The 22,682-nt window shown below is 43.4% G+C and overlaps 1 protein-coding gene across 1 annotated transcript in view; it reads left to right on the top strand.

The window, feature by feature from the left end:
• LOC311060215 (proteasome activator complex subunit 4B-like) overlaps positions 1-22,682 on the top strand; it is a gene marked incomplete at its 5' end in the record, with an annotated part of 80,993 nt that overhangs the window by 23,377 nt on the left and 34,934 nt on the right. The window contains 15 exons of the mRNA XM_084078348.1: positions 1,471-1,649; positions 5,066-5,152; positions 5,739-5,925; positions 7,682-7,771; positions 8,522-8,586; positions 9,419-9,569; positions 10,832-10,930; positions 11,610-11,679; positions 13,185-13,252; positions 13,725-13,928; positions 15,861-16,018; positions 16,629-16,724; positions 16,898-16,953; positions 17,436-17,492; positions 20,331-20,386. Of these exons, the coding sequence (XP_083934474.1) occupies positions 1,471-1,649; positions 5,066-5,152; positions 5,739-5,925; positions 7,682-7,771; positions 8,522-8,586; positions 9,419-9,569; positions 10,832-10,930; positions 11,610-11,679; positions 13,185-13,252; positions 13,725-13,928; positions 15,861-16,018; positions 16,629-16,724; positions 16,898-16,953; positions 17,436-17,492; positions 20,331-20,386 (1,623 nt within the window). The remainder of the gene's footprint in view (positions 1-1,470; positions 1,650-5,065; positions 5,153-5,738; positions 5,926-7,681; positions 7,772-8,521; positions 8,587-9,418; positions 9,570-10,831; positions 10,931-11,609; positions 11,680-13,184; positions 13,253-13,724; positions 13,929-15,860; positions 16,019-16,628; positions 16,725-16,897; positions 16,954-17,435; positions 17,493-20,330; positions 20,387-22,682) is intronic.

Consider the following 22,682-nt stretch of genomic DNA (forward strand, 5'->3'; position numbering starts at 1 on the left):
ACACACACACACACACACACACACACACACCACCGTCAAGCAATGAAGCATGCATTGCACACTCTCACACACAGCATCGTCAAGCATGCACACACACACACACACACACACACACACACACACACACACACACACACACACACACACACACGCACACCATCAAGCAATGAAGCATGCACACTCTCACACACAGCATCGTCAAGCATGCACAGCACACACACAGTCTCGTTGCTGTCGTGTCGACCTACAAGACATACAAGAGTGTCACACAAACGTAGCGAAAATAGCAGATCTACAAGCTCACAGCGCGTCGCATTGCAACACTCTGTAGATCGGCAACAAACAAATAGTCCAACGGTTTTGGACATACTAGGTTTTCCACCTGACAGCTGTGATATACACATACACCAACAAGGTGTACACACACTGTGTTTACTCAGAGTGAACAACCTTTCAGCTGCTTGCTGTCGTTGTTGGTGTGATTTATATGTTGCCATTCAGAGCCTGGCTCTCTGTGGCAGCCTGTGTACCAGCAGAGTTCTGACATGCAAGGATGAACGCCAGAGGAGGGGATGACGCAACACCTACTGTTTATGATCCCTAGAATGATTGTTTGTTGATGTCATCCAATATGGTGGAAAGTAACTAAGACATTTACTTAAGTACTGTACTTAAAGTACAATTTTGAGGTACTTTTATGTTATTGGAGTGTTTCCAATGTGTCATACTTTTACTTATACTCCACTACATCTCAGAGGCACATATTGTATTTTTTACTCAACTACAATTAATAGAAAACTTTAGTTACTAGTTATTTTGTAGATTTGGATAATTATTTCAAAACATACATTACCCACTTCCGTCCTACAGTATATACATTTTGGCCATTTGAAAATAGCGACGCATTGTGAGCTTGTAGATCTGCTATTTTCAAAAGATTTGTATACATTTTGAACGTGTGAAATGGGACATTCTGCATAATGAGTACTTTCTACTTTTGTTACTTTATCAGTATCAATTTTTATACCAATACTTAGTACTTTTTCCACCACTGATGTCATCGTTATGTGCCCACGCAGTCCAAACATTCCAAATTATTTTCTTAGCGATTATTCTGTCGATTAACTTTTTTGATTAATTGAATAATCGAGAGGCATGGTTTATATACTGTTTATATATTATATAAACTAAATCGATTAGTCTGATTAACTGTCTTAAAGGAATAGAACACCCTCAAATTTTCGATGGATTAGTTACCAAGTGGAGACTTGAATTCATGGTTGTTTTTGTGCAAAAATAGCTGAGCTTGTACATCTGCTATTTTCACCCAAAAAAAAACTTTTGAAAGAAAAAAAGGGACATTTCAAAATTCTCCCCCCAAAATCCATTATCTTCATCCAAATCAATTATAGATTATTTTCCATAATCTATTAAACTGGATTAATTGGATGACCTGTCTCACCCCTACAGGCCAAGCTGATGCGTGTGCTGCAGCGCCTCCCGGCCAGCGTGGTGCGGCGGGTGCACCGCGAGCGCCACGCCCCTCCCTGCTGGCTGGTGCCGGTACCTGAAGACCAGAGGCTGACCGACGCCCACCTCCAGGAGTTCAGCCAAAGCCTCATGGGCGCCGCCCTGCTGGCCATGTTCAGGTATATACCTCACCTTGGTCGGGGAATGCTAGCTATAGGGACTGAAATATACTGTATGTCAGTGTAGTCGGATGGGTGGGCCGTGTGCATTTTCAGAGCATGTTTATTTTTTATAAGGAATCGATCGATTGTGTTCCGGCTAGGATCAATGTAGCCCTGGTCCAGAGCGTCAGTGAGTTCTCTCTAACGCAGGGGTCTTCAACAGGGGGTCCGGGACCCCTAGGGGGTCCTCAGAGTCACTACAGGGGGTCTGCCAAATCTTTGTGTGGTATGAGTTTTTTGTTTTACATTAACCACTTGAACTTTAGCATCCCTTTTTTGAGGGGAACTTTAGCCAAAATTAGCAGATCTACAAGCTCACAACGCCTCGCGCTGCGAGGCGTTGTGAGCTTGTAGATCTGCTATTTTTGGCTAAGAGGTATAGGTGTAGAGGGAAAAAAGAGCAGACCAAGTAAAAAAAAGAAAGTTTAATCTGAAACACAATTTTATACATTATAGAGGGGGTCCCTGCTTCATCTCTCTCTCAGCTAGGGGGTCCCTGGCCTGAAAACGTTGAAGACCTCTGCTCTAACACCCTGCCAGGCGCTCGGCTCTGCTTATAGATAAAGAATTCCACTGCCCTGCGAGGGCTCCAACTGTAGTAAAAATAAACAAAACTACTTTGCTACTCACCGAAACAATGGCTGTTTTGTGTTGTTGAAAGTCTATTCTCCATGGGGTGGAAAGCCCACCTTTTTGGGCCGAAAATAAAATATGTCCGCGAGACAGACATTATTTTATTTACTTCACTGCGCCCTCTACAGATCGTGTCAATATAAATGACCATTGACCATATCTGTAGAAGGTTTGGAGGATTGTTTTGTTTATTTTTTACTGCAGTTGGAGCCCTCGCTGGGCAGTGGAATTCTTTGTCTATAAGCAGAGCCGAGCGCCTGGCAGGGCAAAGAACTCACTAACGCTCTTGGCCAGGGCTATACGATCAATGAAACAAATATAGTATTCTTTAAGTTCCTAGTTATCAGTATCATAGTATCATTTTTCAATGTTTTAAAGAAAAAAAGACCATGACATATTTTTCATTCATGTTATATTATCATAAAGATCTTAGTGTTTTGTCAGTTATTTGGGGGCCCACTTGCAATATCCTCTCAGCCCACCAGTTGGCCCCCGGCCCACAGGTTAGGAATCACTGCTTTAGCAGCGACAAAAGCTACAAAACCACCAGACGTGGTCAGGTACGCTGTTGCCGAGTCTCCGTTCAAGTGTTGCTCAATAACGCGCTCGTCGATCTCATCAAGTATGCGTGTGTGTGGGGGCGACGAGCGAGGAAAAATATAAAGGCTTGGGTTAAAGTGAACACAGAATTAATAATAATGATAATGAATTGCATTTTTATATCGCTTTTCCAAGTGCTCAAATCGCTTTACAATGGTTCATTCATTCATACAGGGGGGGGCATTGGGAGGTGAAGCGGCGAACAGTCGACGCCAGCGTCCTCACTTTTTCCCACATTCACACACCAATGGTGGCAAGCTAGTGGCGACCGACTCATTGGAGGCAATGTAGGGTTCAGTGTCTTGCCCAAGGACACTGCGACACTATAACTCTGGGGGAGCCCGGAATTGTCTGGCTGAACTATAGTTTTTCCCCCTATTACAAGCAGGAATTGTGTGGAGAGTGAACGGGAATGGTGAAACTAATACATCACTCATTGGAGCGCTGAAGCCAGTTTGACTTTGTATTGTAGCTTTTGTCACGAAGCTCCAGTTTGTATCTTCACGTCGCTGACATCTGTTGAAAATGGCGCTTTGTCACTGCTAATGTGAACACGGCATATGAGTGACGGGTGACGGCATATTTGACATGCCTGGCAGCAAATATCCTAAAAAGAACAGCATTTTGGAGCGGTTACAATATTATTGTAACGGTTCCAAAATACTCAGCTGCGATATTAGCGCGTGTAATTTATGTCGTTGGACAAATCGTGAAACTGTCTGGCTTATGTTGACCAGAGACTTAATATTTACTGTGGTGCATAAATCAAACTCCCTATACATGGCAGTTTACTTGGTCATTCAACAGCAGTGATATGATGTCATGACAGAGTGTCATATAAAAAAAGAAAGAACCATAAAATATATACTGTACGTGTAACTACATAATAACTTAAAATTGCAATTGTCGTTCCATATCCTTCTTGGAAATTCATGGAAAATATCCATGGAATTTCAGTTCAATTCCCTTTAAATGTAAAAAAAAGAGGAAAACATGCCTGGACATGCCTAGAATCTACGATCCCCACTGTGTGTGTGTGTGTGTGTGTGTTTGTGTATTGGGGTCCATAATTAATTAATCAATCTTGGACAGTGGTCTCTCATTTGCATTCATGGCATCGACTCTAGAAAGTACACACAGAGAAAGAAATCGGTTTATTTCAGTTGATTCAGAGGCATGTCATGATTTATACTTTAACAAATTTAGACCAGGAAAAAAATTGTGCCATTTTTTGATTTCTTTGGCTATTCAAAAATCTACAAGCTCATAGCGTGGCACTGAGTGCCACGCTTTGAGCTTGTAGATCTCCTATTTTTGAGGAAAAAAATCGTCAAAGTTTGTGCAAATCTTTGAATATATATATTTTAAAGCATCTGGGGATTCTACAAATGTGTTCTAAATCCTACAGTTTTTTTTTTAAACGTATGTTTCTATATCAATGGTTCTCATTTATTTTCATTTCAAGGACCCCCAAAATTATATGTATTTGGCCGCGGACCCCCATATCAAAATATTTTGTAATAGGGACCCCCAGAAGCAAAGATTTGAGTCAAAAATGTTCCCTTTAAAATAATATATATTCAAATATTTGCACAAATTATCAAGATTTTTCAAAAATAGCAGATCTACAAGCTCATAGTGTGGCACTCTGTGCCGCGCTATGAGCTTGTATATTTGCTATTTTTGAATGGCCAAAGAAATCTTAAAATGACACAGATGCGTTCCCGGTTTGGCTTAAACTGTGTGCCAAATTGTGTAGCGCCCAAAATAGCCGATCGACAAGCTCACAACACATCGCAGCTCGATATGTTGCGAGCTTGTAGATCGGCTATGATGCGCACAACATGATGCGTCAGCCAAATATAAATCAGGAATACCACATGCTGCCCGCATGTCAACGTGCCTGCATGTCTCATCCTCCTACCAGCCAATGAAAAACCACTAGGAAAAGATATCCGGGGTAGTTCTCTCACAAGATCAAGGTGTGTAAATTGGCAGACAGGCCTTACGGGCCATGAGCTAGTGGCCTTAATCTGGAGAGAATGACAGGTAATCTGGTGATTACCGGTCGGTAGGTCATGTCTGGTTTTAAATGTGTCATTCAGTTTGTTGACTTGCCGCCCTCTTGTGGTCACGTGCAGTAAAACGGGCAGCATGGACGCAGCCTACGCTCTGCAGAACCTGGCTCTGCTCACCCCAGAGCTCACCATCCCTCCTGTGCTGGAGAAGTGAGTAACATCTGTGTGTGTGTGTGTGTGTGTGTGTGTGTGGTGTGTCTTACAATGTACAGTACGTAATATAGATTAAAGAGCATTCATTTCATATACTGTAGTGTCATCATGGTAGCCTTTTTTCAGTAGTAAAATAAGCACTGTGTAGTGACATGTGTAGTGTAATGTCGTGTGTGCGTGTGTGCGTGTGTGCGTGTGTGCGTGTGTGCGTGTGTGTGTGTGTGTGTGTGTGTGTGTGTGTGTGTGTGTGTGTGTGTGTGTGTGTGTGAGAGAGAGAGAAAGAGAGAGATGCTTCCAATGTAGATAATGTAGATTAAAGAGAGGTAATGAATATTTAATTACTGTAAATAATAGCCTTTTTTCCTTGTAAAATAATTACTGTTGACGGGCATGTGTGTGTGTGTATGTGTGTATGTGTGCGTGCGTGCGTGCATTTGTGCGTGCGTGTGCGTTCGTGCGTGCGTGCATTTGTGCTTGCGTTCGTGTGTGTGTGTGTGTGTGTGTGTGTGTGTGTGTGTGTGTGTGTGTGTGTGTGCGTATGTGCGTGCGTGTGTGTATGTACGTGCGTGTGCACTACTTACAGGATGTATGCAGCCATGGAGACGCTGACAGAGCCTCACACGCTGACGGCCACACTGAGCTGTATGATCGGCATGGCCCGCAGCCTGGTGTCTTCTGGAAACAGCTTCCCTGAGGGCCGCCTGCACGTCCTGCCCCTGCTGATGGGCGCGCTGCCAGGGGTAGACCCCAACGACTTCAGCAAGTGCATGGTGGGTAATGAGGCCGGCCTCCTTTTTATCAATGGAATGAAACGCGTCGTTAATTCCGTCGCGTTGGACATGCAGGGACCTTCTACCTCTCCTCTCCCTCTCCTCTCCCTCTCCTCTCCCTCTCCCTTTCCTCTCCCTCTCCTTGAGGTATTTTTACTTTACTTGAGTATGTCCAATCTTCAGTACTTTTACTTCAACTCCACTACATCTCAGAGGCAAATATTTACTCCAGTACAATTATTTGAAAACTTTAGTTACTAGTTACTTTGCAGATATAAATGATCACATTATACAATTGTTATTATAAAACATACATTAACCACTTTAGCCCTATTGTATACCTAGGCTATTTGAAAATAGCAGATCTACAAGCTCACAACGTGTTGTGACACGTTGTGAGCTTGTAGATCTGCTATTTTCAAACATTTTAATACTTTTATTTTTGGTACTTTACGTACATTTTACTTTTGTACTTTTACTCAAGAAGATTTAGAATTCCAGACTTTTACCAACAGAGTACTTCTACATTGCAGTATTGATACTTTTACTTAATAAAAACATTTGAGTACTTTTACCACTGCTCTCCTGCTTTATCAATGAAATGAAATGCATCGTTGAATTCCTCGCAGTGAACAGAACCTTCTCCTCTCTTCTCCTTCATTCCCCCCCCCCCCCCCTCCTCTCCTCCGTTCTTTCCTCTCTGCTCCTTCCCTCTCCTCTCCTTCACTTCCCTCCATCCCTCCCTCCCCTATCCTCCCCTCTCCTCCTCTCCTCTCCTTGTTTTATTGTGTTCCATAAACAAGTGAAGCGGAACCCTCCATTTGCAAGCCAATCTGTTCCCTGTTCATGGTTGAACGGTGAAGTGGATGTTAGATTTCTATTTTCGGGCCCTCCTGGTTCTGTTGGGTCTCTGCAACCATGACAGCCTAAACCAATCCGTCCCACCACAAAGTAATTGAATCCCCCCGTTTGAAATACTGTAGTTCCTCCTCTCTCTCTCTCTCTCTCTCTCTCTGTTCTGCCGGGCTAATTGTCTGGGAGTACGATAATTAATCCATTAAGACCGGCAGGAACGCGTCTAATGTGTCATTTTTAAAGATTTCTTTGGCTGTTTGTAAAAATAGCACATATACAAGCTCATAGCTCAAGCTCATAGATCTGCTATTTTTTGAAAAATCGTGAACATTTTTGCAAATCTTTGAATATATATATATTTGTTTAAGCGAACATTTTAACTAAAATCTCTTCTAAATAATAAAAAAAACATTTTTTAACTTATGTTGCTATAATATCAGTGGCTCTCAAACTTTTTCATGTCAAGGACCCCCAAAATGATATGTATTTGGCCGCGAACCCCCCATCTCAAAATATTTAGTTCCAGGGACCCCCCCAGAAGCAAAGATTTGAGACTCGCTTTAAAATATATATATTCAAAGATTTGCACAAATATTCAAGATTTTTCAAAAATAGCAGATCTACAAGCTCATAGCGCGGCACATGAGCTTGTAGATCTGATATTTTTAAATAGCCAAAGAAATCTTTAAAATGACACAGATGCGTTCCCTGGTCTATATGGGTTAATCTGAGAGGTGGTGCTGCGTGGATGCACTGATAGTTTGTAGTAATGCGTTTCTCTGTGTGTGTGTGTGTGTGTGTGTGTGTGTGTGTGTGTGTGTGTGTGTGTGTGTGTGTGTGTGTGCGTGTTTGCGTGTGTGTGTGTGTGTGTGTGTGTGTGTGTGTGTGTGTCACTGTCCAGATAACGTTCCAGTTTATCGCTACATTCACCACTCTGGTGCCTTTGGAGGACTGCTCCACCGCCCCGTCCCAACACCATGACCTCACACAGGTACAGTATACATACACACATGTCATAGGAAAAGGTTCATTGTTTATAGGTCAGGGGTCTTCAACGTTTTCAGGTAAAGGACCCCCTAGCTGAGAGAGAGATGAAGCAGGGACCCCCTACTCTATATTGTATAAAATTGTGTTTCAGATTATTATTATTTTTTTTACTTCGTCTGCTATTTTTTCCCTTTACACCTATAGCCTCTTTGCCAAAAAATAGCCGATCTACAAGCTCTCAACGCCTCGCTATTTTTCGGCTAATGTTCCCCTCAGAAAAGGAATTCTAGGGTTCAAGTGGTTAATGTAAAAAAAACTAAATCCTATCACACAAAGATTTGGCGGACCTCCTATAGTAGCTCTGAGCTCTGACCCCCTAGGGGTCCTGGACCCCCTGTTGAAGACCCCTGCTATAGGTTCTTGGTTTACTTGTGATCCTACTAGTTTACTGAGGCACTACACGGTCTCTCTGCATTTGATGTATGCGTTTGCCTTGCTTATTATACAGTAAGTCCCCCTGGATAAGAGCGTCTGCTAAATGCCTAAATTGCAAAAGAAATCAAAAATATATACTGGTAGCTATTTTTGCTATTTGTTGTACGATTAAGTATATTTGGCTGGTTAACTAAGTGTAATGGACCTGTTTTTCACTTTTGCCCCAAATACAGAAAAATACACTGTATACTCATACTGTACTCATACACCAAATAAAAAGCAACAGTATGTTAATATTTCTTTTCCCCCACCTTCTCAGATTGAGGAGGATTTGTGTTATGCTTCAGCGCAGTTTGAAGACTTTGTCCTTCAGTTTCTAGACAGGTAATGCACTGGGTATTCTTTGACAGGTCATGTAGTTTGGATTTGAAGAATGTATTCTACGCAAAATTGTATATGTTTTAAAACTTGCCGAAAGATATGGCATGTATTTTTGTGTGGTAGAGGTCTTCATGGGTCCAAAAAGTTGGATGTGTTCCAAATTGTACCCGTTTTGGTACCCGAATCTGACATTAATATATTAATATCTAGGTTAAATATGTTTCATTTTAAAACCAAAGATGAAATAATATAATAATATGGAATAAAGATTTCAGATTTTGTTACCCAACTGGCAATTATAAAAACTGACCCATTCACACGATTTTGGAAGATCTGCTCGTCTTGGGTCTCGGGTCTTGGGTTTGATTGATTGATTGAGTACTTTATTAGTCAGAAATGTAAACAGCATGTGGTACGGTAAAGGCCTTTGCACACAGGGTGCGATTAGTCAATCAGTTTTTACCGCATGCGAAAAGACGCACAAATCGAACTGGGTTCGATTGAAAAAAAAAACGCATCGCATCGCCGCATCGCATCGCCGCATCGCATCGCCACACGGGGTGTGCATGAGGTCATTGAGAACAATGTGTTCATTCAAAAAATGATATTGTCCGTTTTTTCCGTGCGTAAAATCGCAAGCTGCAAAGGCCTTAAGACATTAAGGCTAAAAGGACCATTGTGGTCCTATGTATAGGGTATAGGGTCTTGGGTTTTGTCCTCTGTTAATAGATCTGATTCACATTTTCTATTCGAATCGTGTGTGTGTGTGTGTGTATGGGACACTGTGTGTGTGGTTGACACTGTCTTTGTGTGTGTGTGTTTTTGTCTTTCCCAGGTGTTTTGCCCTGATCGACAGCAACACTCTGCTGCAGACCAGAGGGGAGATGGAGACGGACACCCAGGACCAGCTGGAGAGCCTGGTGGAGCTGGGCCTGTCCTCTACCGTCAGCACCATCCTCACACAGTGCTCCACCGACATATACAAGGTCACACACACACACACACACACACACACACACACACACACACACACACACACGTAGTCATATATCATTACTGTCGGGTGGAAACCTTGTAAAAAACCTGTTGCATTTTTATTATTTTGATAGCGATCAAAAAAAATACTGACAATAGCCAATCTACAAGCTCTCAACGAGGCGTTGTGAGCTTGTAGATCAGCTATTTTCACTACTTTTGTGCAACACTCTGGTATGATGAAGACCGGGAAACCATCTGTGTCATTTTAAGATTTCAGCGTTGGCTATTCAAAAATAGCAGATATACAAGCTCCCACCACGTCATGGCAAAGGCATTTGTAGAATCGGCCTCAGGTCTTAATGGGTTAATTTATGACAAGAAATAACATAAAAAGTTAGAGATACAAGGGTTCTGACTGACGGCAAAGATTTTCGTTCACACGCATTAATTGCTTTTTCTTTTTTTAATAACTAATTAACATTAAAGGGATAACAAGATGGATTGTCCAAAAAAACAATTTACAGAATATATAAGTCAAGAGTCAATCATCACTCATTTCATTTAATTTCTTACCATTTCAGTTATTGTTTGTTATTATTACGGGGACAGCGATTAATTTAAAGTAGCACCTGAGATTGCTAGCAGCTCATTTTGGATCTGCTGTCCCTGGGCAGGTATAGACACAAAACAAAACATCGAGTACACACAAAACACTTGCCCTTTTCTCACCGAAAGAACTTTGGTTATAGAACCGCTTACGTTCTAGGTCAGGGGTCTTCAACGTTTTCAGGCCAAGGACCCCCTAGCTGAGGGAGAGATGAAGCAGGGACCCCCTCTATATTGTATAAAATGGTGTTTCAGATAAACTTTTGCTTCTCTTTTTCCCCTCTACACCTATAACTCTTTGCCAGAAATAGCCGATCTACAAGCTCACAACGCCTCGCAGCGCGAGGCGTTGTGAGCTTGTAGATCTGCTATTTTTGGCTAAAGTTCTCTTCAGAAAAGGGATGCTAGGGTTCAAGTGGTTAAGGTAAAAAAAAATCATATCACACAAAGATTTGGCGGACCCCCTGTAGTAACTCTGAGGACCCCCTAGGGGTCCCGGACCCCTTGTTGAAGACCCCTGTTCAAGGTTCTTGGAACCTCGCCAGTGACCATCGGCCTTTGGTTTTTCTGTTCTTGTGAGGACATTGATTGATGCAAGACAAAACATGAACAGCACTGCAGTGTCTCGCACGATTTGAATGTGCAAAACATGTTCTCTCTACAGGTGGCGCTACAGAAGGTGTATCATTTCGCCACCTCCAACATCTTCGAGCCCTGTGTGTCTGGCAGGATGGTGGCGGACATGTGCAGAGCTGCAGCAAAGGTGTGTGTGTGTGTGTGCGTGCGTGTTCGCGTGCGCGTGTGCGTCTGGCTGTGTTATGTATCCTCTTTGATGTGGGGTCAGTGGACGTCTTTAAAGGGGTCTTCTGTGAACTGTCCCTAGAAAATTGATCCTGAAATGTTCCAGCCGCATCAGCTGATGTGGAAAATTAAATTTGACCTCCTCTGGTCTGCAACTTATCCCTCACATCATCCCCGGCTTACATTCTGTGGTTATTGTCCTTTACTGTACATCAGTAGTTCTCATCCCCCCAAGGACCCCTGGTGGTCCCTGAACCCCACTTTGAGAACCACTGCTTTTATGTTGTGTTTTATTTAGATGTATTATCATTAACCATTTAAACCCCTATACCTGGTCTCTTAGGGCTCTGTATAGTGTCTTTTCTGTTTTCGCTCTGCATTACGTACACGATCTTCTCTGAAAAGAGGCGTGGTCGATCTGCTATATCCTGTGAACGTTTTCCCCCAGAATACGGATGCTGGGGGGGTTTATGTGGTTTAACTTTGTTTCATCGTTTTGGAAGTGAATCGATACTAATTCTGATCATTTCTTGCTTGCTTGTGTGCATTCGCTTGGTCATGGTGTGTGTGTGTGTGTGTGTGTGTGTGTGTGTGTGTGTGTGTGTGTGTGTGTGTGTGTGTGTGCATGTGTGCGCTTGCAGTGCCATCCCGCCGAGTCTCTTCGTCTGTTCGTACCTCACTGCTGCGGCATCATATCCAGCATTACAGACAGTCAGTATACTCACTGTGTGTGTGTGTGTGTGTGTGTGTGTGTGTGTGTGTGTGTGTGTGTGTGTGTGTGTGTGTGTGTGTGTGTGTATGCGTGTGCGTGTGCACGTGCGTGTATGTCTGTAGTACTAAATAGCGTGTAGAGTAGTGTTAATAGTAGTGTAAACGTAAAAGTTTCAATTGAGGCTAAGGACTTAGTTGTGTGCCGTAGTCGCGCACCGAAAATAACAGATCTATGCTCGCAATGCGCTGCGATTCATTGCGAGCTTGTAGATCTGCTATTTTCATGTGCGCGACTACAGCACGCAACTTAAGCGTAAACCAGGCCTTATTCATGTAGCATTTCATGAGGCAGACTGTGGTTCATTGCCATTCAGGCCCACACACCTCCATGTTCAAGATATATCAACATGATGTGAATGTCTTAATGCATTATAGGCTTTATACGTTGGATTGGTTCTGCGAGGAGATACACAAAGTACTTAGAGTTTGCGAATCTGCATGTTGTCTGAAGTGATTGCTTTTGAAATGCGGACGGAACGTTAAATGATTGGCCCACGCCTTAACCGTTTAACTTCAAACCGTTTGCCGTCGGGCGTAAACCTTGTATCGCCGTATTTCCACTTTGTATGTTTTTTTTTTCGTAAAATCAACGCCCTACTTCATTGTACAAGAGTGTTGCACAAAAGTACCAAAAACAGCCGATCTACAAACTCACAATGCGTTGCATCGCGATGCGTTGTGAGCTTGTAGATGGGCTGTTTTCACTATTTTTTTTGTTGTTGAAAAAACGAACATTATCCCACGATTTTTGTAACCAATTTTTTCACCCAGTGCCAATGCCTAAGCTGTAATCCTGGGCGCTACTCTCCCTCTGTCAGCCAGGGGAGAGCCCCGAACTGAGCTCATGCTTCCTTCAATGCATGAGGAGTGAGCACTGTTTTCACTATTTTAAAATGTTTTCTGAATAATGATATAAATCAAAGCTTTTTGGACATCCCAGGTTTCCACCCTGACGGCAACGAAATCAAAGTCGCCCTTTAGAGACCTGCATAAGATGCGACTCATTTTAATGAAAATTACGTACAGCACACCCATCATGTAAATTACATATAGCGACTGCTGTGTAACTGTGGCACTCCAAAGCAATCACAGAAAAACGCTAGTGCGAGAGAGCTCGCCTTGTGGTGGCGCCAAGGGACTGGCGGCCCCGGCCCGTATGTTTGTGTTTTGGAGGCGACGGAAGCGTGTGTGTGAGTGCGTCAACAACGGAATTCCCTGATGCAATGCTGATCTCATCCACCGACTATAAACAGAGGGAAGATTGAAAGGAAAAAATTGAAAGAACATGACTCATTTTAGTCTAATTTAGACACCACGCAACAACACAAAATGCTAATGTGTTTTGGCAAACTAGAGCCTTGATCAAAGCATGTTTTGTGTGCGTGTGCGTGTGTGTGCATTTGCGTATGTGTGTGTGCGTGTGTGTGTGCGTGCACGTGTGTTAGATGAAGAGCTTGTGAGCGAGGAGGAGCTGGATAAGGAGTTATTGTGGAATCTCCAGCTGCTTTCGGAGGTGAGATGAGAAGCTATCAAATTGCATCATCACACACACACACACACACACACACACACACACACACACACACACACACACACACACACACACACACACACACACACACACACACACACACACACACACACACACACACACAAACACCTTCGCATTCCGGCAATCAAACACTACACAACCATGACGCTGTCTGTCTCTGAGGCAGCTAGCTCACCCCCTGGGGACAGAGTGTGTGTGTGTGTGTGTGTGTGTGTGTGTGTGTGTGTGTGTGTGCGTGTGCGTTTGTTTGTTTGTTTTTGTAGACACGCCAGATGTTCCATTACGTTTTAAGACAGCAGTCAAATGAACTGTGTATACGTGTCTTTAATGTGTTTGTGTTCGTGTGTGTGTGTGTGTGTGTGTGTGTGTGTGCATATTCGTGTGTGCGTGTGTGTGCATGTGCGTGCGTGCGTGCGGCGTGTGTTATTTAAAGGTGATCCGCGTGGACGGGGAACAGCTGCAGAGGTACCGGGGGGACCTGGAGCGCGTGCTGTGCGCGTGCGTGCGCCTGCGCTGCAAGCGGGCGTACACGCTGGCGTGCAGCCTGCTGGAGCACGCGCTGCGCTCGCTGTCCCTCATCTACCCCACCGACTACCGCAGCACGCCGGGAGGCTTCCACACCGACCTCCCCATACGGGTAGGAGAGACCGCCAGCGTCAGACATGACACACACACACATGGATTAAAGTCTCTCAGTCGTTCTCAGTCAACTGATTTCAGTCATTTTGGATTCTATTGAAGCCAGCGTGTCTTCTATGGAAGCATGTTGTGCAGTGAACAGCCTTTCTATAGTATAGGCTATTTTTCATTATTTTTATATAGATTCAAGCGTTTGAAGTTGTCAAACTAGCAATATGTTTAGAGGCATTTTTCATAAAATCCTAATGGTCTCGGATATTTCATAAAAGCAAAGGTTAAAGGCTCTGATTTCTTCACCTGGTTGGCAGTATGTAGAACAGCAGGAACAATATTACAAAACAAATATGACTAAATAATTCATAATTCTACATATTGTGTTAATTGTTTAGGAAACAGTGCTTGTGTGGGTGGCTCCTTTCACACTGTTTCATAATAGGACTTGGCCCAACAAACTTTCTTCAGTCGTGATATATATTTGCTTGAATCCATGCACACACTGACCCATCTGCATGATAAGATATGATAATTTAATATTTTATGTCCACTGGTTCTCAACATCAGTTGTCTAGTTGAATTTCCTCTATCTCTCTCTCTCTCTGTTCCTCCATATCCACACTCACAACTATGTCGTTAGCCTCATAGCATAATTGCCTAAGTACTTTTTTGGTCAAACTGACATTTCTGCCTGTACTATTGTGCCTTATTGCCTATTAGGGGTGTCACGATTCACTTACCTCACGATTCGATTCAAAATCGATTCCTAGGGTGCCGATTCGATTAAAATTGCGATTCTGCGATTAATTGATGTTCGATTCGATTCTGCGATTTATTGCGATTTTCTAGGGTGCCGATTCGATTAAAATTGCGATTCTGCGATTAATTGATATTCGATTCTGCGATTTATTGCGATTTTCTACCCCAAATCACTTTGCTTTAATTATACTAGAACATTTTAATATAATATAAACCATGAAAAGTTGAATCATATACTTCAATGCAGCCAGATCATGTCAGGCAGTCTTTCTGACATTGATTTCAGACAAAGTGCCAGTGAAAAAGGTACTAACTTATAAAAAAAATAAAAAAAAAATATATATATATTTTTTTTTAAATCGATTTTAATATTTTGAATCGATTTTTAAAATCGTGGCATTAAGAATCGCGATTTATTCATGAATTGATTTTTTTTGACAGGCCTATTGCCTATGTCCTCAGCCTATTAGAATCCTTGTACATTCCAAAATCACTTTCCGCCTGAAGTAATTTTAAGTTGAATTATGTTTTTTTTTTCTCGACCTAGGCAGTGATTTTTCATTTCTTCTTTTCTGAAAACCTTAAAAATATTGCATGACTTAGGCAATTATGCTATGAGGCTAACGATATTGAGGCTTGGTACCTTTCACGTCCATTGCAGACGTGAAAGTTGATTCTAATATGATTCTGTGTGTGTGTCCAGGACTGGGGCAAGGCGGGGGATGTGCAAATAGATTACTATTTGTGTCTCAAAGTATACTCAGGAGACCAAGGTTGACAATTAACGACGACTTTACTTAAACGAAAACAACAGTTAACACAAGCACACACAGTAAACGTACAAAACATCTCTACACACACTGAAAACCGGAAGAAACAAACAACATGACAATACGTAATGAACCAGCACAGCTAGCAGTCACAGGCAGTATTAAATAGTGATAGTGAGTCCACTCTAGGCAATCAAGAGTACATAGAGGAGAGGGGAGGGGCTGGGGACAGACCCAGGACGTGACAATTTGTATGCATTTGATGTATTACCTTGTGTTTACCTTGCTTACTGTAAACCGCTCTGGATTAAGAGCGTCTGCTAAATGCCTAAATTGTAAATTGTGATTCTAATCTGATTGTGTGTGTGTGTGTGTGTGTGTGTGTGTGTGTGTGTGTGTGTGTCCAGGACTGGGGCAAGGCGGGGGACGTGCAGGCGTTGGGGGTGTGTTGGCACGTTCCCAGTCGGGAAGAAGAGGACTTTGTTTTTCAGCTGCTGGACCGCCTCCTGCGACCCGAACTCCAGCGAATCAAAGACCACGTATCCGGAGAACAGCCAATGAGCAGGTCAACTGATGTTGTTTTTGTTTTTTCTTTCTTGTGACGGACATTTGCAATCTGATTGAGTGTCCAAGATGTTATTATAACCGAACCATGTAAATTCATTAACCACTTAAACCCTATATATACTTGAGTTTTTTTTGTTTTTGTTGGGGGGGCTTTTTATGCCTTTATTATGGATAGGACAGTAGGCTGACAGGAAATGGTGAAAGAGAGATGGGGAGTGACACGCAGCAAAGGCCGTTGGGATCGGGACTCGAACCCACGACACGCCGTCAGGCTACATTGTAGCCTAGGCCTATACCAAATATGTTTTGCCAAAAATAGCCGACCTACAAGCTCACAGTGAGCTTGTAGGTTGGCTACTTTTGGCGAATTTCCCCCCGCAGAATAGGGATGCTAGTGTTCATAAGTGGTTCATACTTTTTTTGACCCTTGCAATCTGGTACTGTCCAAGATGTTATTATAACCAAACCATGTTCATTCATCAACACACACACACACACACACACACACACACACACACACGCACACACACGCACACACACGCACACACACACGCACACACAGAAACAATGGCGTGTGAATTGACTGTGATATATGACTGGGTCCACAGGGAGGAGCTCTTGCAGAGTCTAGCCATAGTGCAGCACTGCCTTCTGGGAGCCGGGAGCATGCTGCCCCCTTTAAATGGACCACACGTACCTGACCTGTGAGTCACATACACACACACACACACACACACACACACACACACACACACACACACACACACACACACACACACACACACACACACACACACACACACACACACACACACACACACGTTCAGAAATGCAGAGTATTTGTATGCGGTCTTCTCACATTCTTTGTTTGTTTCAGGGTTCCAACCATGGTGAACCTGGGAGAGATGAACCTCTATATCGGCATTGACTACGGTAAATACACACATGCAAGCACACACACACACTCACACACACACACACACACACACACACACACACACACACACACACACACACACACACACACACACACACAATCCCTCATGTACACGTATGCACCTACACACAAACATATGCATGCAGAGATGCACCCACACACAAACAAACAAACGCATGCACGCACGCACGCACACACAAATCCCTCATGTACACGTATGCACGTACACACAAACATATGCGTGCAGAGATGCACCCACACACAAACAAACGCACACACACACACACTCATCATGCATTCTGTCTCCATCGTGTGTGTGTGTGTGTGTGTGTGTGTGTGTGTGTGTGTGTGTGTGTGTGTGTGTGTGTGTGTGTGTGTGTGTGTGTGTGTGTGTGTGTGTGTGTGTGTGCGTGTGCGTGCGTGCGTGCGTGTGTGTGTGTGCACGTATGTTTGTGTGTGTGTGTCTCCTCCCCTCCAGATGATTCCAGGGAGAACTACAGAGCATCCATCTGCCAAACCATGAGACTGCTGCTACGTGAGTCTGTCCCAACCATCACACTTCTGACACTGCGCCTCACACATCTGACACCGCTCCTCTCAGCTCTGTGTGTGTGTGTGTGTGTGTGTGTGTGTGTGTGTGTGTGTGTGTGTGTGTGTGTGTGTGTGTCTGTGTGGAGTCCCACTGTAGTGCAGAAACACTCATGTTTATATTCATACTGTATACTGTTAAAGTCGGGCAGAAACCTTGTATCTCCATCAGTGGCGGAACACTGATGGAGACGGGCCGGGAGGCAGAACGCCCCCCCCCCCCCCCCCCTCCCCGAACCTAATGTGCAGTAACTGTAAATGTTTAGAAGAATTGGCACGGCAGCCCACAAGTTCAAGAACAAGTACATTCATATAAGTAGGCTAGGCGGCTATATTGAACTTCAATTTACTAACATAACATTATTGCAAACAGTGACAGTAAAAGTACAATAAAATGAATAACATGGTAAATGGTGCATTTATTTAGCGCTTTTATCCAAAGCGCTTTACATAGATTTTGCAATACATTCACCCATTCACACACACATTCACACCGATGGCGGAGGAAACCATGCAAGGCACCAGCCTGCGCATCGGGAGCAATTAGAGGTTCAGTGTCTCGCTCAAGGACACTTCGACACTAACTCCGGGGGAGCCCGGGATCGAACTGGGAGCCTTGCGGTTGCCGTCCGGCCGCTCTACCGGCCACTCTACCCCTGAGCCAATGCCGTTCCTGACCCAGATGAAGGTAAGGTAATATTGGTAGTGTGGATTAATTGCAGTAACGTCAGGCTCATCTGGGAACCGGAAGGTTCCCAATTTCGATCCCAGGCTCCCCCTGAGTTAGTGTCGAAGTGTCCTTGAGCAAGACACTGAACCCCTAATAGGCTATATGCACAGCAGCCATATTGGAAAGAATTTGGGCCTCTTCTTACTTCCTTCACAGGTGTTACCAATGATACTAATGAAGGCTCTGTTCCATTCTGGTCAGGGTGCTGATATCGTGCATGTTGGCTCACTAGAAACACTCCATTTTGGTGCCCAAATGGCCCCTTATGGTGGGTGTGTAACTCTGAGGGTCCATTTGGTTCCATTTGTAGACTCTCAGAGTTATGGGGGTCCTTGAAAATAAGACAACCACTATGCCACACTAAATGGAACATAGCCTTAATTAGTATCATTGGTAACACCCGTGAAGGAAGTAATTAGAGGCCCAATTCATACCCAATATGGCTGCTGTGCCTATTGCTCCCGATGAGCAGGTTGATGCCTAAGGATAATTCCTTTTAACAGGTCGTTCATGAAAGTCCTTGCGGTCTTGTTTCCAATGAGAACCTGTGAGCAATTAGGGGTTAAGAGTCTTGCTCAGGGACGAATTTCATTTCATCGACACATGCTGTCCTGGCCGGGAATCGAACCTGCGGCAACCAGGGCCTCTGGCTCCCTGGGCGGGTTCACTAACCACTCAGCTATGGCCGCCCCGAAGCCTTGCATGGTTTCCTCTGCCATCGGTGTGTGAATGGGTGAATGAATGCACTTATTGCAATGCAATTATTGTAAAGCGCCTTGGATAAAGGTTCTATATAAATGCACCATTTACCATTTATATAAATGCACCATTTTGGATGAGGGCGAATATATAAAATATGGAGTGCCAGGTCCATTTTTTCTTCTTTGTCTTCAAGTGTGTTAGCTGTATTTTTTCTAGCCACTATTCCGTTCATGATTCTGCTACATCGTTGCCAATGCACCGTGCAGCGGAACCTGCATTCACACACTGTTGACAAATGATTGATGATGATGACGTAGCAAAGTGCGCCCTATAGTCCTAACAAAATAAAAGGTCTGTGTGATCATGTGACGGCCCCGGGCCCCTGTAGCCCCGCCTCCCCTGACGCTCCGCCACATATCTCCATATTTAAACTTTGTGTGCGTTTTTATTTTGTTTGGTACATTAATGCTTTACTTTGTTGTATGTCAATGTCGTGCAAACATAGCGATACCGATCACACCGCGACACGCTGTGAGCTTGTAGATCAGCCAGATTTTTGTTATTTCCGGATTTTATTTTTTGTGAAAGTCATTAACGCATTGACTGCCGGAAATAAATAAATAAATAAATCAGCCCCTGCCAGCGATTTCATCGTTTTTCCTCACCTTTCTTCCTTCACATTTAGATTCAGTACGATGCCCCCGAGCGTTGGAAAACACGGAGGTGTGTCTGCAGGTTCCAGCGAAAAAGAAATCATTGCGACCCTCCGTTGTCTAGTTATTGGCAGTTGAATATAGCCTGTTCTCACCAAAAATGCAGAAGAAAACAAGGAAGCAGAGAAAAAGGAAATCCATTTACATGGGAGTGATCGTGGCTGTTTTTTTTGTGCGATCGCGTGATTTCCTGCTTCACTGCTTCACTGCTTCACTGCTTCACTGGGAGTCAAATGGTGACTCATAGGTTAGCCAAGAACATGCGTTAAAAAAGGCCATTGGCGGTGTGGCCGCTGGATTGACATACGTCAAAACACGCCATTGACAGTCAATGCATGTGTTTTGTGTTGGTTTTATAAATATATAACCAATGACAAGTATTAAGGTTTTGGACATACAAGGTTTCCATCCCATAGCGACGATATACATAAACACTGTTATATGAGTCTGTCCAAACCTTCACACTTCTGACGCTCCCTCACAGCTCTCTCTCTCTCTCTCTCTCTCTCTCTGTGTGTGTGTGTGTGTGTGTGTGTGTGTGTGTGTGTGTGTGTGTGTAGTGCCTTTGTAGTGCGACAGACTCATGTTTATATGCATACTGTATATAAACACTACGGTGTTGTGCTTCTTTGACAATCAGATCACATTCTGGACCACTCAGAGGATGACACCAAGTCACTGTTTGTCATCATAAAGGTCTGTGTTCTTCTTTTTCGTTAGGCCAACCACTTGTCAATAGCTTGTACAGTACATACATCCAGATATACACATGCACACACATACATGCACACACACACACACACACACACACACACACACACACACACACACCCACACACACACACACACACACACACACACACACACACACACACACACACACACACACACACACACACACACACACACACACACACACACACACACCAGTGTCCAGAGATCATCTAGCAAGCTGATGGACCAATCAGCATCAAGTCTCTAGTGAACGCTGCCAGTAGGCCAAATTAATTCTCCACATTTATATTTTTACATTTAAAAAAGATATTTAACTTTCATATTGTATAATGGAGGTCAGTTTTACCTTATTTTGACGATCCACGGATGTTGGATCAAATGTCTCGGTGGAAAGACGAGTCTCTCTTCTTTCCCCCGGAAAATAAACATTGTAACCGCGATAGTTATCGGCAGTTGAATCATTTCCGGGTGGATCCTTCTCTCGAAGTCAAGGCATCATTCATAGGTTGACGAAGAGCGCCCTCTAGCGTAGTCACTAAAAACCCCCGATGACGTAATACTACGTCATTGGCAGTCAATTTTAAATAAAGCACAAAATGGATGAATAATTACGTGTTATTATTTGTTTTAATTGGTTTAACAGAAAGTTTCCTGTGGGCCAGATGCATCCACCCTGTTTGAAACCATAGGCTCGCCTGGTCTTGTTTCCTTGTTTATTCTTTTTCTCTTGCTCCTCATTGATCATTTCCCAAACGTTCGTCAATAAGAAATTACACACTCTGCTCCCTGCAACAGCGCTGATTAGATTAAAACACTTTAACTTCCAACCACCATCAAATAACCACGTAACGCTAGAGTCAGTCATCTACCAGGGGTCACCAGAATGAAGCCACGGGGGAACGGGTACAGTCCACCGTTCCAATTTCGTTCAGTCCCCCACAATCAATATTTGTGATTCATTGTGTCTGGCACACTGAGCAATTTTAGACTAAATCCACCTGCAAAAGGTAACTGCAATTTCCTGAGAGAGAGATTGAAAAGAAGCTTGCTACATCCTCTTTTAATCCCTTTCTCTCTCTCCCTCTTTGGTTTGACTTTCGTCCAGAATGGCTTTTTGATTGCTTGCATTGATTGATTGATTGATTGATTGATTGATTGATTGATTGATTGATTGATTGATTGATTGATTGATTAACTAACACGTCTGTTAACAGTAATTGTAGTACAGTCAAAAAGTTGCTAAAAGGATAACACAAAAAGCCTCAGGGGACTTGTTTCCATTGTGGTCTATTGTACTCAATTCATCAGTACAAGACATGCAATTCATACAGTACAATACAATATAATACATAATCGTTAAAAGCTCCAGTAGCAGCAAAAGGTATATTTACAGAGAAAGGAGGGATTGGGGGGGGGGGCAGAGGATGCTACTACCAAGGTGTTCTACTAAGCCCAGTTGTATTGTGAGGTCAGCCACACAGACATGATTTTGACTTGTCAGTCAGACCCTGTTCGCTCTGCACTTGCCCTTTTTAGCAAGCTAACAACAAGACCCAGCAATGTATTTAATGCTTTTATTTTCCCCTAGAGACAAGCGTGTATTGTTGCTCTCACTTGGTATTCCTGCCAAGTGGAGGAACAAGCTTTAGCTTATTATTGTCAACGACAAAACTCTGGCCCTCCCAAAGAGCCAGGCTAGAGACTAGCCTCGTTCCCAGCCTTACTCATCTGTGAAGAGAACAGCCTGGTCACGACCTAAAGCAGAGAGTGTCTATAGGTGCGGGACTTCCGTCGTACGTGTTTCCCCCAGAAACTATCTTTTTTGACCAATCACAACACCCGTTTCATTCACTCACAGAGAATGTAAGCAGATTGCAACGTCAACGTCATTTCCTTGGGCTGTACTTCCGGCAAATTCCGGTACTTCGGTTTAGACACTCAACCGGCTATAGGTCTTGCCCAGTTTGGGCAGAGAGTCATCTAGTCCATCAGTGGTTCTCAAGCTTTTCTGGATCAGGGCCCACTTGAACATCTCGACAGTGTTCCGATAGGCTGTCGAGTTAAGCGGTCAGGTGGGTGGGCCGCGTGCATTTTCAGAGCATGTTTCACAATGAAAACTATTTTTTTCAAGGTTTTAAAAGAAAACATTTTTTTATATTGATGTAATATTATCATTACAATCTTAGTGTTTTTGCCAATACGTTTTTGGGGGACCACTTGAAGTATCCTCACGGCCCCCCAGTGGGGCCCCGGACCC

This window comes from Gymnoscopelus microlampas, assembly GCF_963454915.1.
Source record: "Gymnoscopelus microlampas genome assembly, chromosome: 14".
NCBI classification, from domain to species: domain Eukaryota; kingdom Metazoa; phylum Chordata; class Actinopteri; order Myctophiformes; family Myctophidae; genus Gymnoscopelus; species Gymnoscopelus microlampas.